Below are 13,264 nucleotides of genomic sequence, written 5' to 3' on the forward strand. Positions count from 1 at the left end.
GTTCTGGGGGATAGGGTCATGTCCTTGGGAAGGCACAGATTCCTGGAGTCCCATGGGGGTCCCAAGAAGTCCCAGTATTCTTGCTGATAGCGGAGTTTCTGAACTTGAATATTGGATCATGAGTCAGAACTTAAATCTGTAGCTAAGTTTGAGAGTTTGCTAGCTGGGTTGGGTTTAGGGGGTTGAGCTTGAGGAGATTAGGAGGTGCCTAGGGCTGAGGATTTAGGGGGAGTGGGGTACAAGGTTTCTTTTTTTTTTTTTTTTGAGGCGGAGTCTTGCTCTGTCGCCCGGACTGGAGTGCAGTGGCTGGATCTCAGCTCACTGCAAGCTCCGCCTCCCGGGTTTACGCCATTCTCCTGCCTCAGCCTCCCGAGTAGCTGAGACTACAGGCGCCCGCCACCTCGCCCAGCTAGTTTTTGTATTTTTAGTAGAGACGGGGTTTCACCGTGTTAGCCAGGATGGTCTCGAGCTCCTGACCTCGTGATCCGCCCGTCTCGGCCTCCCAAAGTGCTGGGATTACAGGCTTGAGCCACCGCGCCCGGCCTTCTTTTTTTTTTTTTTTCTTGAGACGGAGTCTTGCTCTGTTGCCCAGGCTGGAGTGCAGTGGTGTGATCTCGGCTCACTGCAAGCCCCACCTCCCGGGTTCATGCCGTTCTCCTGCCACAGCCTCCTGAGTAGCTGGGACTACAGGCGCCTGCCACCACGCCCGGCTAATTTTTGTATTTTTAGCAGAGACGGGGTTTCACCATGTTAGCCAGGATGGTCTCAATCTCCTGACCTCGTGATCGGCCCGCCTCGGCCTCCCAAGGTGCTGGGATTACAGGCGTGAGCCACTGTACCCAGCCTCTTTTTTTTTACTTTTGAAACGGAGTCTCGCTCTATCACCTGGGCTGGACTGCAGTGGCACGATCTCAGCTTACTGCAACCTTTGCCTCCTGAGTTCAAGCGATTCCCTTGCCTCAGACTCCCGAGTAGCTAGGATTATATGCGCCTGCCACCACACCCAGCTATTTATTAATTATTATTATTATTTATTTTTAGTACAGATAGGGTTTCACCATGTTGGCCAGGCTGGTCTCGAACTCCTGACCTAAGGTGATCCACCCGCCTTGGCCTCCCAAAGTGCTGGGATTACAGGCGTGAGCCACTGCACCCAGCAGAGCAGGTGAATTTTAATCACGAGCTGAGACTTGGGGTGAAAAGGAAGATCCCAGGTCTGGTTCTGGAGTTGGTTGTAAGGGGATTTGGAGATGGTTGGAAGTGAAGTTCTGGAGGGACCTAGAATGAGGTGAGGGCCTGGGCGAGGGAGCTGATTGGATGGAAGGCTCTGGAGGGGGCACAGAGGCCCAGAACTCGGGCAGGTTCTGGGACAGGTGAGGGGGTCAGGTGGAGTCTGTGGGTGGGCTGGGTGTGTGTCTAGAGCTGGGGATCTGCATGCACCTGTCTGTTCCTCTCCCCGCAGGAGGAAGCATGTGGCAGCCCTCCTTGACATCCGTGGCCTGCGCAACACAGCCGCCCGCCAGGAGATCCTGGCCGTGGCCCGGGACCTGGAACTCTCTGAGGACGGAGCCCTGTCACCCCCTCGGGACCGTGCCTTCTTTGCAGACATCCCCGTGCCCCGCCCATCTTTCTGTCTCAGCTTCCCTCTCTTCCTGGGCCGCCTCCCCCTCTCCCGGCTGGCCAGGCCCAGTTTGGCCTGTCTGCCCCGGCCCCGGCCTCCGTCTCTAGTGCGGCCTCGGGCCCGGCGCTGAGGGTCACCCAGCCGCCTGCCTTAGTGACCCCATCTATGCTGCTGACAAGCCAGCCTCCCGTACGGCGCCTCTCCTGACTCCCTGCCTGGGACCACACACCCCTGGGATAGAAAGACCCTTAGATGTCTTCTCACCCAAACCCAAACTCCCTGTACAGAAGGGAAATGAAGGCCAGGCACGGTGGCTCATGCCTGTAATCTCAACACTTTAGGAGGCTGAGGCCGGAGGACTGCTTGAGTCCAGGAGTTCAAGACCAGCCTGGGCAACATAGTGAGACCTGCCCCCTATCTCTACAAAAATTAAAAAAATTAGCTGGGCATGGTGGTGTGTGCCTATAGTCCCAGCTATTGGGGAGGCTGAGGTTGGAGGATCGCTGGAGTTTGAGGCTGCAGTGAGCTATGATTGTGCCACTGCACTCCAGCCTGGGCAACAAAGCAAGACCCTTTCTCAAAAAAAAAAAAAAAAAAAAAAAAGGGTGGGGGGAAACAGAGGCCAAAGAGACAAAGGATTTTCCCAAGGCCGTGAAGCCTGTTCCCAGCACCTCCCCTCCTGCCATAGCCCAGAGTGGTGAGTGGCGTTCTGGAAGTGTCTACAGAAATATCCCAGCTCCCCCGCCCCTTTCCCCCACCTCAAGGTCTGGCCCCAATCCAATGTATTAAGGAACGTTCGATACTTAGAATAAAGAGGTTTCTATTTAACACAAGGAAGGGCTGAGTCCTGAGTGTGTTGTGGGGAGGAAGGACCGGGGGAGCAGGGCCCCGGGCCAGTGGCTTCTCACACACCCAAGGCCGGGCTGGGCTCCAGCTCCTGGGCAGGGCAGTGGAGGCAGAGGGAGGCTGCGTGTGCCGGGAGCGACGCCAACCCACGTACATCTCCCAGCTGTGTGGCTCTGAGGCCAGGCCTCGGCCACTCTGAGCCAGGGTCCCTCGTCTGGTCAGTCTTGAAGTGCCTGTCCATTCCTGGTCCTGGTGGCTCCATCTTGGCGCGCCCTCCCCATCCATCCTTAGCCGGGAAGCTGCCCTGTCAGGAGAGGAAGGAGGTTGGGGGCAGGGCTGGCGGCATCCAGGGCGCCCTCCTGGGTTGACGCAGGAAGGTCTGAGGGTGGGAAAATTTCCAGCCTCTCACCCCCAGCCCCGCCGGATCCTAGTCCCCACGGAGACCTTGAGGTCACCTCCCTGTTGACCCCTGCCCCTCCGGCCTGGGCAGGACAGGCCGTGATGGATGTTTCCTGACTTGCGGGATTTTTGTGTGTATGTGGTGGTGGTTGTTTTTTTTCCCTGAGAAGTCAGAAAGAGGAGGCAGCCAGGGGTTAGCGGTGGGGCTGGGTTTGGAACCTCACGCATGCACATTTGAACTTGGGGAGGTAGAGACGAGGGATTCTTGGAGCCCAAGGCTGTGCTACCCGAGGCAGGAAGCTGCCCCTCTCTGGGCTGAGGTTCCTGTGCCTTTCTGGGGAATTGCTAAAACTCTCTTTCCCCAGGCTGAGGCAAGAATGTCCTAAGGGTGCACCCTCCTCACTTTGCCCTCTGAAAATGACGTTTTCTTTTCTTTTCTTTTTTTTTTCAGTCAGAGTCTTGCTCTGTCGCCCAGGCTAGAGTGCAATGGCGCGATCTCCGCTCACTGCAACCTCTGCCTCCCGGGTTCAAGCAATTTATTCTGCTGCCTCAGGCTCCTGAGTAGCTGGGATTACAGGTGCCCTCCCCCTCCAACCACCACCATACCCAGCTAATTTTTGTATTTTTAGTAGAGATGGGGTTTCACCATGTTGGCCAGGCTGGTCTCCAACTCCTGACCTCAAGTGATCCACCCGCCTCAGCCTCCCAAAGTGCTGGGATTACAGGCATGAGCCACCGTGCCCAGCCCGAAAATGGCACTTTTTCTGTTGCCAATATGCAAAAGAGCAAGAGAGGAATTGAGGAATCAACAATATTGTGCAGTCTATAGGCATTTATTGTTTATTTTTTAGAGACGATGTCTTGCTCTGTCACCCAGGCTGGAGTGCAATGGCACGATCATAGCTCACTGCAGCCTCTACCTCCTAGCCCAAGTGATCCTCCTGCCTCAGCTTTCTGAGTAGCTGGGACTACAGGCTCATGCCACCACACCCAGCTAATATTTTAATTTTATTTGTTTTGTAAAGACAGAGTCTCACTATGTTGACCAGGTTGGCCTCAAGCCATCCTCCTGCCCCATCCTCCCAAAGTGCTGGGATTCCAGGCGTGAGCCACTGCCACTGCCCTGTAGGCATTTAATCAAACATAACAGAGCCTCAATTTGTCAGTGTCCTTTTCAGATGTTGGTCCCCCATTTTAAAACAGCTTTTGGCTGGGTACAGTGGCTCACACGGCAGTTTGGGACACAGAAGTGGGAGGATCGCCTGAAGCCAGGCGTTCAAGGTTGCAGTTGGCTATGATTGTGCCTCTGCGTTGCAGCCTAGATGACAGGTGAGACCTTGTCTCATTAAAAAAAATAAATAAATAAGTGGCTGGGTGAGGTGGCTCACACCTGTAATCCCAGTGCTTTGGGAGGCCGAGGTGGGCGGATCATGTGAGGTCAGGAGTTCGAGACCAGCCTGGCCAACATGGAGAAACCCCATCTCTATTAAAAGTACAAAACTTAGCTGGGTGTGGTGGCGCACCTATAATCCCAGCTACTCGGGAGCTCAGGCAGGAGAATCACTTGAGCCCAGGAGGCAGAGGTTGAAGTGTGCCGAGATCATGCCCCTGCACTCCAGCCAAAGAGACAGAACAAGACTCCATCTCAAAAAAAAAAAAAAAAGTTAAAATAATAGTAAATTTTATGTATATTTCAGCACAATAAAGAAATTTTAAATAAAGAAACCTCATACTCATTTGTAGTTCATATCCAATCTCCTTAGTCACTTTCTGGCCCTAGGCAGACACTAATCTCTCTGTCTCTATTAATCTACCTATTTTGTACTTTTCACGTTTGGAAATAGACAAGGTAGTCTTTTGTGACTGATGCATAATTTTTTTTTTTTTACACGGAGTTTGGCTCTTGTTACCCAGGCGGGAGTGTAATGGCATGATCTTGGCTCACCACAACCTCCGCTTCCTGGGTTCAAGCGATTCTTCCTGCCTCAGCCTCCTGAGTAGTTGGGATGACAGGCATGCGCCACCATGCCCAGCTAATTTTGTATTTTTAGTGGAGACAAGGTTTCTCCATGTTGGTCAGGCTGGTCTCAAACTCCTGACCTCAGGTGGTCCACCCACCTTTGCCTCCCAAAGTGCTGGGATTACAGGCATGAGCCACCGCGCCCAGGCTTTTTTCTATTTTTTTAAGGTAGAAGCTTACATGATTTTAAATCCTCCTCTCTCTCTTCCTTCCTTTCCTTCTTTCCTTTTTGCTTTCTTTCCATCCCTCCCTCCTTTCCCTCCCTTCCCTGACAAATAAAATTATATCTATTTGTGTCATACAACATGATGTTTTGGGGCCAAGCTCAGTGGCTCACACCTGTAATCTCAACACTTTGGGAGGCCAAGGTGGGAGGATCGCTTGAGCCCAGGAGTTCAAGACCAGCCTAAGCAACATAGGGAGACCCTGTCTCTATGAAAAATTTAAAAAATCAGCCAGGTGTGGGGGTGCACACCTATGGTCCCAGCTAATTGGGAGGCTGAGGTGGGAGGATGGCTTGGGCCTGGGAGGTCGAGGCTGCAGTGAGCCATGATCATGCCACTGGGTAACAGAATGAGACCCTCTCTTAAAACAAAATAAAACAAACATCAAAAAATAAACATAAATACATAAAAACCCATGATGTTTTGATATATGTATACATTGTAAAATGGCTAATCAAGGTAATAAACCTATCCACCTCACATACTTATTTTTTGTGGTGAGAACATTTAAAACTACTCTCTCTGAGATTTTCAAGTATACAATCCATTGTTATTAACTGTAGTTGGTCAGGCGCAGTGGCTTATGCATGTAATCCCAGCACTTTGGGAGGCCAAGGCGGGTGGATCACTTGAGGTCAGGAGTTCGAGACCAGCCTGGCCAACATGGTGAAACCCCATCTCTACTAAAAATACAGAAATTAGCTGGGCATGTTGGTGGTCGCCTGTAGTCCCAGTTACTCAGGAGGCTGAGGCAGGAGAATGGCTTGAACCCGGGAGGTGGAGGGTGCAGTAAGCCGAGATGGCACCATTGCACCCCAGCCTGGGTGACACAGAGAGACTACATCTCAAACAACAACAACAACAAAAAAAAACTGTAGTCACCATATTGTGCAATAGATCTCCTGAACTTATTCCTCCTAACTGAAATTTGTATCCTTTGACCACCATCTCCCCAAATCCTCCTTTTCCTCTTTTCTAACTAAGCATTTAAAAATCTATCAACGTCTTTCTAAGCATTACTTTATCTCATGTCGTGTATTTTGATATGTTATTTTTTTTCATTGAGTTTTATGTAGTTTATACTTTCTCTTTTGATTTCTTCGACTTCTGGGTTATTTACTTTCCAAATACTTGTGGTTTTTTTTTGTTTTTTTTTTTTCTGAGACAGAGTTTGCTCTTTTTGCCCAGGCTGGAGTGCAATGGCACAGCCTCAGCTCACTGCAACCTCTGCCTCCTGGATTCAAGTAATTCTCCTGCCTCAGCCTCCCAAGTAGCTGGGATTACAGGCACCTGCCACCACGCCCAGCTAATATTTGTATTTTTAGTAGAGATGGGGTTTCACCCTGTTGGTCAGGCTGGTCTTGAACTCCTGACCTCATCAGGTGATCCACCCACCTTGGCCTCAAAGTGCTGGGATTACAGGCATGAGCCACCACGCCAAGAGTTTTTGTTTTTTTGGAGTTATCTTTGTATTACCGATTTCTGTTATGGTCACAAAACATATTTCATAATTTTTTAACCTTCTAGATAGATCTTGCCTTTTATTTATTTATGTATGTATGTATGTATGTATGTATGTATGTATTTATGTTTTGAGACAGAGTCTCTTCTGTGGCCCAGGCTGGAGTGCAGTGGTGTGATCTCAGCTCACTGTAACCTCTGTCTCCTGGGTTCAAGCGTTTCTCGTGCCTCAGCCTCCTGAGTAGCTGGGATTACAGGCACCCGCCACCACAACAGGCTAATTTTTATATTTTCAGCAGAGATGGGGTTTTACCATGTTGGCCAGGCTGGTCTCGAACTCCTAACCTCCAGTGATCTGCCCACCTCAGCCTCCCAAAGTGCTGGGATTACAGGCATGAGCCACCACACTCGGCCTAGATCTTGCCTTTTTATCCAGTTTGCCAATCTCTACCTCTTAATGCAGTGCTGAAAATCTAAAAATTAAGTTGCCTTTTTTTGAGACGGAGTCTTGCTCTGTCACCCGGGCTGGAGTGCAGTGGCCGGGCCTCAGCTCACTGCAAGCTCCGCCTCCCAGGTTCACGCCATTCTCCTGCCTCAGCCTCCCGAGTAGCTGGGACTACAGGCGCCCGCCACCTCGCCCGGCTAGTTTTTTGTATTTTTTAGTAGAGACGGGGGTTTCACCGTGTTAGCCAGGATGGTCTCGATCTCCTGACCTCGTGATCCGCCCGTCTCGGCCTCCCAAAGTGCTGGGATTACAGGCTTGAGCCACCGCACCCGGCCGGAGTGCTGAATTTCTTTACATTTATTTGTAATTATGGAAATAATTGGGCATAAGTTTACCATCTGGCATTTCATTTGTCCCTTCCGTTTTTGTTGTTGTTGTTGTTTTTCTTCAGTTGCCTTTTTCCTGCTTTCTTTTAGCTTAATTCAATAAAATTTTAATATTCCATCTATATCCTTTTTTCTTTTGTAATTTTTATGATTACAAAGTTTAACATTTGTGTTTGTATTATTTTTATGGTTACAAAGTTGTAAAATGTAAAATTATTATTTTTCTTTTTTTCTTTAATTGAGACAGAATCTCACTCCGTCACCCAGGCTGGAGTGCGGTGGTGGCATCTTGGCTCACTACAACCTCCGCCTCCCAGGTTTGAGCGATTCTCCTGCCTCAGCCTCCTGAGTAGCTGGGATTACAGATGCCCGACACCACATCCAGCTGATTTTTGTATTTTTAGCAGAGACAGGGTTTTGCCATGTTGGCCAGGCTGGTCTCAAAGTCCTGACTTCAAATGATCCACTCGCCTCGGCCTCCCAAAGTGCCTGGATTACAGGCATGGTCCACAGCACCCAAATGATTATTTTTATTTCTAAGAGATTATAGATTCATAAGAAGTTACGAAAAGAGGACATGGTGCTGGCCGTGGTGGCTCACGCCTGTAATCCCAGCACTTTGGGAGGCCTTGGGTGGATCACCCGAGGCCAGGAGTTCAAGAGCAGCTTGGCCAACATGGCAAAACCTGTCTCTACTAAAAATACAAAAATTAGCTGGGCATGGTGGCAGGCACCTGTAATCGCAACTACTCGGGAGGCTGAGGCAGGAGAATCACTTGAACCCAGGAGGCGGAGGTTGCGATAAGCCGAGATCTCGCCACTGCACTCCAGCCTGGGGGACCCAGCGAGATTCTATCTCAAAAAAAAAAAAAAAAAAGAGTCCATGGTGGTCTTGTTTGCCCTTCGCCCACTTACCTCTGATGCTAACATCTTTTTTTTTTTTTTTTTTTTGAGGCCGAGTCTTGGTCTGTCACCCAGGCTGGAGTGCAGTGGTGCTATCTCAGCTCACTGCAAGCTCCGCCTCCTAGGTTCACGCCATTCTCCTGCCTCAGCCTTCAGAGGATGCTAACATCTTATATAACTATAATACAACATCAAAAGAGGACATTGACATTAGTTCAATTCTAAGACCTTATTCTTCCGATTTCACTGGTTTTACTCACTCATATATGTACCTGAGCACATGTATGTGCATGCAGGTGTATGCGTGTGCACCTGCACATTCCTATGTGTAGCACTAGGAAAATTTTTTTTTTTAATATCTTGAGATGGAGTCTTGCTGTGTCTCCCAGGCTGGGGCGCAGTGGTGCGATCTTAGCTCTCTGCAACCTCTCCACCTCCTGGGTTCAAGCAATTCTTGTGACTCAGCTTCCCGAGTAGCTGAGACTATAGGTGTGCACTACCACGGCCAGCTAGTTTGTTTTTTTGTTTGTTTTATGTTTTTGAGACAGAGTCTCGCTCTCTCACCCACACTGGAGTATGGAGTGCAGTAGCACTTGAATGTAGTCTGCAAGAAGTTAAAGATGTGGACTATAAACTCTACAGTGACCATTAAAAAAACAAAGCAGGCCAGGCGTGGTGGCTCACGCCTGTAATCCCAGCACTTTGGGAGGCCGAGACAGGTAGATCACCTTAGGTCAGGAGTTCGAGACCAGCCTGGCCAACATGGAGAAACCCCATCTCTACTAAAAATACAAAAATTAGTCGGGCGTGGTGGCAGGTGCCTATAGTCCCAGCTACTCAGGAGGCTGAGGCAGGAAAATCGCTTGAACTTGGGAGGCAGAGGTTGCAGTGAGCTGATATTGTGCCACTGCTCTCCAGCCTGGGTGACAGAGTGAGACTCTGTCTCAAAAAATAAAATAGCTGGGTGCAGTGGCCTACACCTGTCATCCCAGCACTTTGGGAAGTTGAGGCGGGTGGATCATCTGAGATCAGGAGTTCAAGACCAGCCTGGCCAACATGGTGAAACCCCATCTCTACTAAAAATACAAAAAATTAGCTGGGCATGGTGACGGGCGCCTATAATTCCAGCTACTCTGGAGGCTGAGTGAGGCAGGGGAATCCCTTGAACCCAGGAGGCAGAGGTTGTAGTGAGCCTAGGTCATGCCACTGCACTCCAGCCTGGGCAACAAGAGCGAAACTCTCAAATAAATAAATAAATAAATAAAATAACAAAACAAAGAGCTATAGCTAATAAACCTACAAAAGAGAGAAAATAGAATCATAAAAAAATTACCTGATTAATTCAGCCAGGCATAGTGGCTCATGCATGTAATCCCAGCCCTTTGGGAGGCCAAGGTGGGAGGAATCACTTGAGCCCATGAGTTCGAGTCCAGCCTGGGCAGCACATGAGACACCATCTCTATTAAAAAAAAAAAAAAAATTAACTAGGTGTGGTGGCACATGCCTATAGTCTCAGCTACTGGAGAGACCGAGGTAGGAGGATCACTTTTGTCCAGGAGTTCGAGGCAGAAGTGAGCCATGATCACACCACTGCACTCCAGCTTGGGCAAAAGAGTGAGATCCTGGCTCAAAAAAAAAAAAAAAAAACTTGATTAATCCAAAAGAATGTGGAAAAAGACCAAATGAATCAGGAAAAAGCATGAAAATAATATATATATAGAGAGAGAGACGGAGTTTCGCTCGTTGCCCAGGCTGGAGTGCAATGGCGCGATCTCGGCTCACCACAACCTCCCCCTCCTGGGTTCAAGCGATTCTCCTGCCTCAGCCTCCTGAGTAGCTGGGATTACAGGCATGCGCCACCATGCCCGGCTAATTTTGTATTTTTAGTAGAGACAGGATATCTCCATGTTGGTCAGGCTGGTCGCGAACTCCCAACCTCAGTTGATCTGCCCTCCTCAGCCTCCCAGAGTGCTGGGATTACAGGCGTGAGCCACTGTGCCCAGCCAATAGATTTTTTTATTTTTTATTTATTTTTTATTTTTTGAGACATAATTTCACTCTTGTAGCCCAAGCTGGAGTGCAATGACGAGATGCTGACTCACTGCAACCTCTACCTCCCAGGTTCAAGCAATTGTCCTGCCTCAGCCTCCCGAATAGCTGGAATTACAGGCATGTGCCACCATGCCCGGCTAATTTTTTGTATTTTATTTATTAATTTTTTTACTAGATACGGGGTTTAACCCTATAGGTCAGGTTGGTCTCGAACTCCTGACTTCAGGTGATCTGCCTGCCTCAGCCTTCCAAAGTGCTGGAATTACAGGCGTGAGTCATTGTGCCTGGCCCCTAATTTTTATGTTTGTAGAGACGGTGTCTTGGTATGTTGCCCAAGCTGGTCTCAAACTCCTGGCCTCAAGTGATTACCCTGCCTCTTTTCTCCATGATAACCACTCTTGATAGGTGGAGAATGACCTTGTGGTTTTCATTTGCATTTTTCTAAGGACTAATGATGTTGAACAGCTTTTTATGTACTTGTTTTCATCTGCATATCTTTGTTAGTGAAGTGTTTATTCAAATCATTTGCCCTTTTAAAATAATTGGGTTGTTTGTTTTCTAGCTATTGACTTTTAAGAGTTCTTAAAATATTTGGATACTAGTTGTTTATCAAGTATGCAATTTGCAAATATTTTTCTCCCACTGTTTGGCTTATCTTTTCATTCTCTTAATAATGTTTGTTGAAGAGCAAAAGTTTTTAATTTTGATGGAGTCGAATTTATCAAGGTTTTCTCTTATGATCATGCTTGTACATAATGAACTTTTGTATATAATGAACTTTTGCATCATCTAGGGTCACAAAGATTTTCTCCTATGTTTCCTTCTAGAAATGTTATAGTTTTAAGTTTTGCATTTAGTGATGTGGTCCATTTTGAGTTAACTTTTGTACAGAACATCTTTCTATTTAAAGTGCATTTCGGCCGGGCGCGGTGGCTCACGCCTGTAATCCCTGCACTTTGGGAGGCCGAGGTGGGTGGATCACAAGGTCAGGCGTTCAAGACCAGCTTGGCCAACATAATGAAACCTTATCTCTACTAAAAATACAAAAAATGATCTGGGTGTGGTGGCGGGCGCCTGTAATCCCAGCTACTTGGAAGGCTAAGGCAGGAGAGTAGCTTGAACCCAGGAAGTGGAGGTTGCAGTGAGCCGAGATCACGCCACTGCACTCCAGCCTGGGTGACAGAGCGAGACTCCGTCTCACAAAAAAATTAAAAAAATAAAAAATTATTGTGGGCAGCATAGAGTGGGGTCATGCTTTTTCATTCAGTCTGAAATCTCTGTCTTTTTTTTTTTTTTTTTTTTTGAGACGGAGTCTCGCTCTGTCGCCCAGGCTGGAGTGCAGTGGCGGGATCTCAGCCCACTGCAAGCTCCGCCTCCCGGGTTCACGCCATTCTCCTGGCTCAGCCTCCAGAGTAGCTGGGATTACAGGCGCCCGCCACCTCGCCCGGCTAATTTTTGTATTTTTTAGTAGAGATGGGGTTTCACCGGGTTAGTCAGGATGGTCTTGATCTCCTGACCTCGTGATCCGCCCGTCTCGGCCTCCCAAAGTGCTGGGATTACAGGCTTGAGCCACCGCGCCTGGCCTATCTCTGTCTTATAATTGGGTGTTTATATAATTTAGAGTCAATGCAATTATTAGTATGGTTAGATATAAATCTATTGTTTTCGGCCAGGCGTGGCAGCTCACTCCTGTAATCCTAGCACTTTGGGAGGCCAAGGCGGGTGGATTACATAAGGTCAGGAGTTCAAGACCAGCCTAGCAAACATGGAGAAACTCTGTCTCTACTAAAAATGCAAAAATTTCACCGGGCGTGGTGATGCATGCCTGTAATCCCAACTACTCGGGAGGCTGAGGCACGAGAATCGCTTGAACCCAGGAGGCAGAGGTTGCAGTGAACCAAGAGTGCACCATTGCACTCCAGCCTGGACAACAAGAGCAAAACTCCGAAAAAAAAACGGGGAAAACAAAAATCAGCTGGGTGTGGTGGCGGGCGCCTGTAATCCCAGCTAGTTGGGAGGCTGAGGCAGGAGAATTGCTTGAACCAGGGAGGCAGAGATTGCAATGAGCCAAGATCCCACCACTGCACTCCAGCCTGGGCGACACAGTGAGACTCTATCTCTCAAAAAAAAAAAAAAAAAAGGAATCAGCTGGTTCAGCTGGTTAAACCTTAACCCACTGAACCATGAGAGGTAATATTAGACTGCTATTTTAAGCCAATGAGCTTTTGGGGTGGTTTGAGCTTTTGGGATGGGACTGCTATTTTAAGCCAATGGGCTTTTGGGGTGAGGTGCCATCCCTCCCACATCTCCTGGCAGCAGTCAGATGGCAAGGAGAGAGAATCTGTGCATTTGGGGTAGGGAGAGCTCGGTGACTGATTGGAGCTTTGCATTGGATCTCAGTGCTGTTCTATTACAGTGGAAAGCAACATGGGGCAGAAATCAAACACCACCCACAGAGGGAACATTTAAATAAGCATTAGACAGAGGAAAATCCATTCCAGTGGTGGGAACCTGAGTTCCGGCGTGCCTAGCCACTGTGGGCCAAAGTGCTCTAGGACCCTAAATAAACTTGAGGCCAGGTGCGGTGGCTCATGGCTGTAATCCCAGAACTTTGGGAGACTGAGGTGGGTGGATCACAAGGTCAGAAGTTTGAGACCAGCCTGACCAACATGGTGAAACCCCCGTCTCTACTAAAAATACAAAAATTAGCTGGGTGTGGTGGTGCACGCCTGTAATCCCAGCTACTCAGGGGGCTGAGGAAAGAGAATTGCTGGAACCCAGGAGGCAGAGGTTGCAGTGAGCCAAGAGCATGCCACTGCACTCCAGCCTGGACAACAGCAAAAATCCAGAAATAAATAAATAAATAAATAAATAAATAAATAAATAAATAAATAAATAAATAAATAA

The 13,264-nt window shown here is 48.5% G+C and overlaps 2 protein-coding genes across 3 annotated transcripts in view; one reads left to right on the plus strand and one right to left on the minus strand.

The window, feature by feature from the left end:
• Nucleotides 1-2,613, plus strand: part of EXOC3L2 (exocyst complex component 3 like 2) — a 34,032-nt gene extending 31,419 nt beyond the window's left edge. Inside the window, exon 12 of the mRNA XM_026457337.2 lies at nt 1,463-2,613. Within this exon, the coding sequence (XP_026313122.1) occupies nt 1,463-1,751 (289 nt within the window). The 3' untranslated portion in view covers nt 1,752-2,613. The remainder of the gene's footprint in view (nt 1-1,462) is intronic.
• Nucleotides 2,289-13,264, minus strand: part of BLOC1S3 (biogenesis of lysosomal organelles complex 1 subunit 3) — a 40,716-nt gene continuing 29,740 nt past the window's right edge. The window contains exon 6 of one of the 2 annotated variants that reach the window (XR_002724539.3): nt 2,289-2,771. The gene's annotated coding sequence lies outside the window, so the exon portion shown is untranslated. Of the gene's footprint in view, nt 2,772-9,706; nt 9,765-13,264 lie in introns of those variants that run through there. The other variant, XR_002724540.3, reaches the window with a different exon arrangement.

This window comes from Piliocolobus tephrosceles, chromosome 21 (assembly GCF_002776525.5).
Source record: "Piliocolobus tephrosceles isolate RC106 chromosome 21, ASM277652v3, whole genome shotgun sequence".
NCBI lineage: Eukaryota > Metazoa > Chordata > Mammalia > Primates > Cercopithecidae > Piliocolobus > Piliocolobus tephrosceles.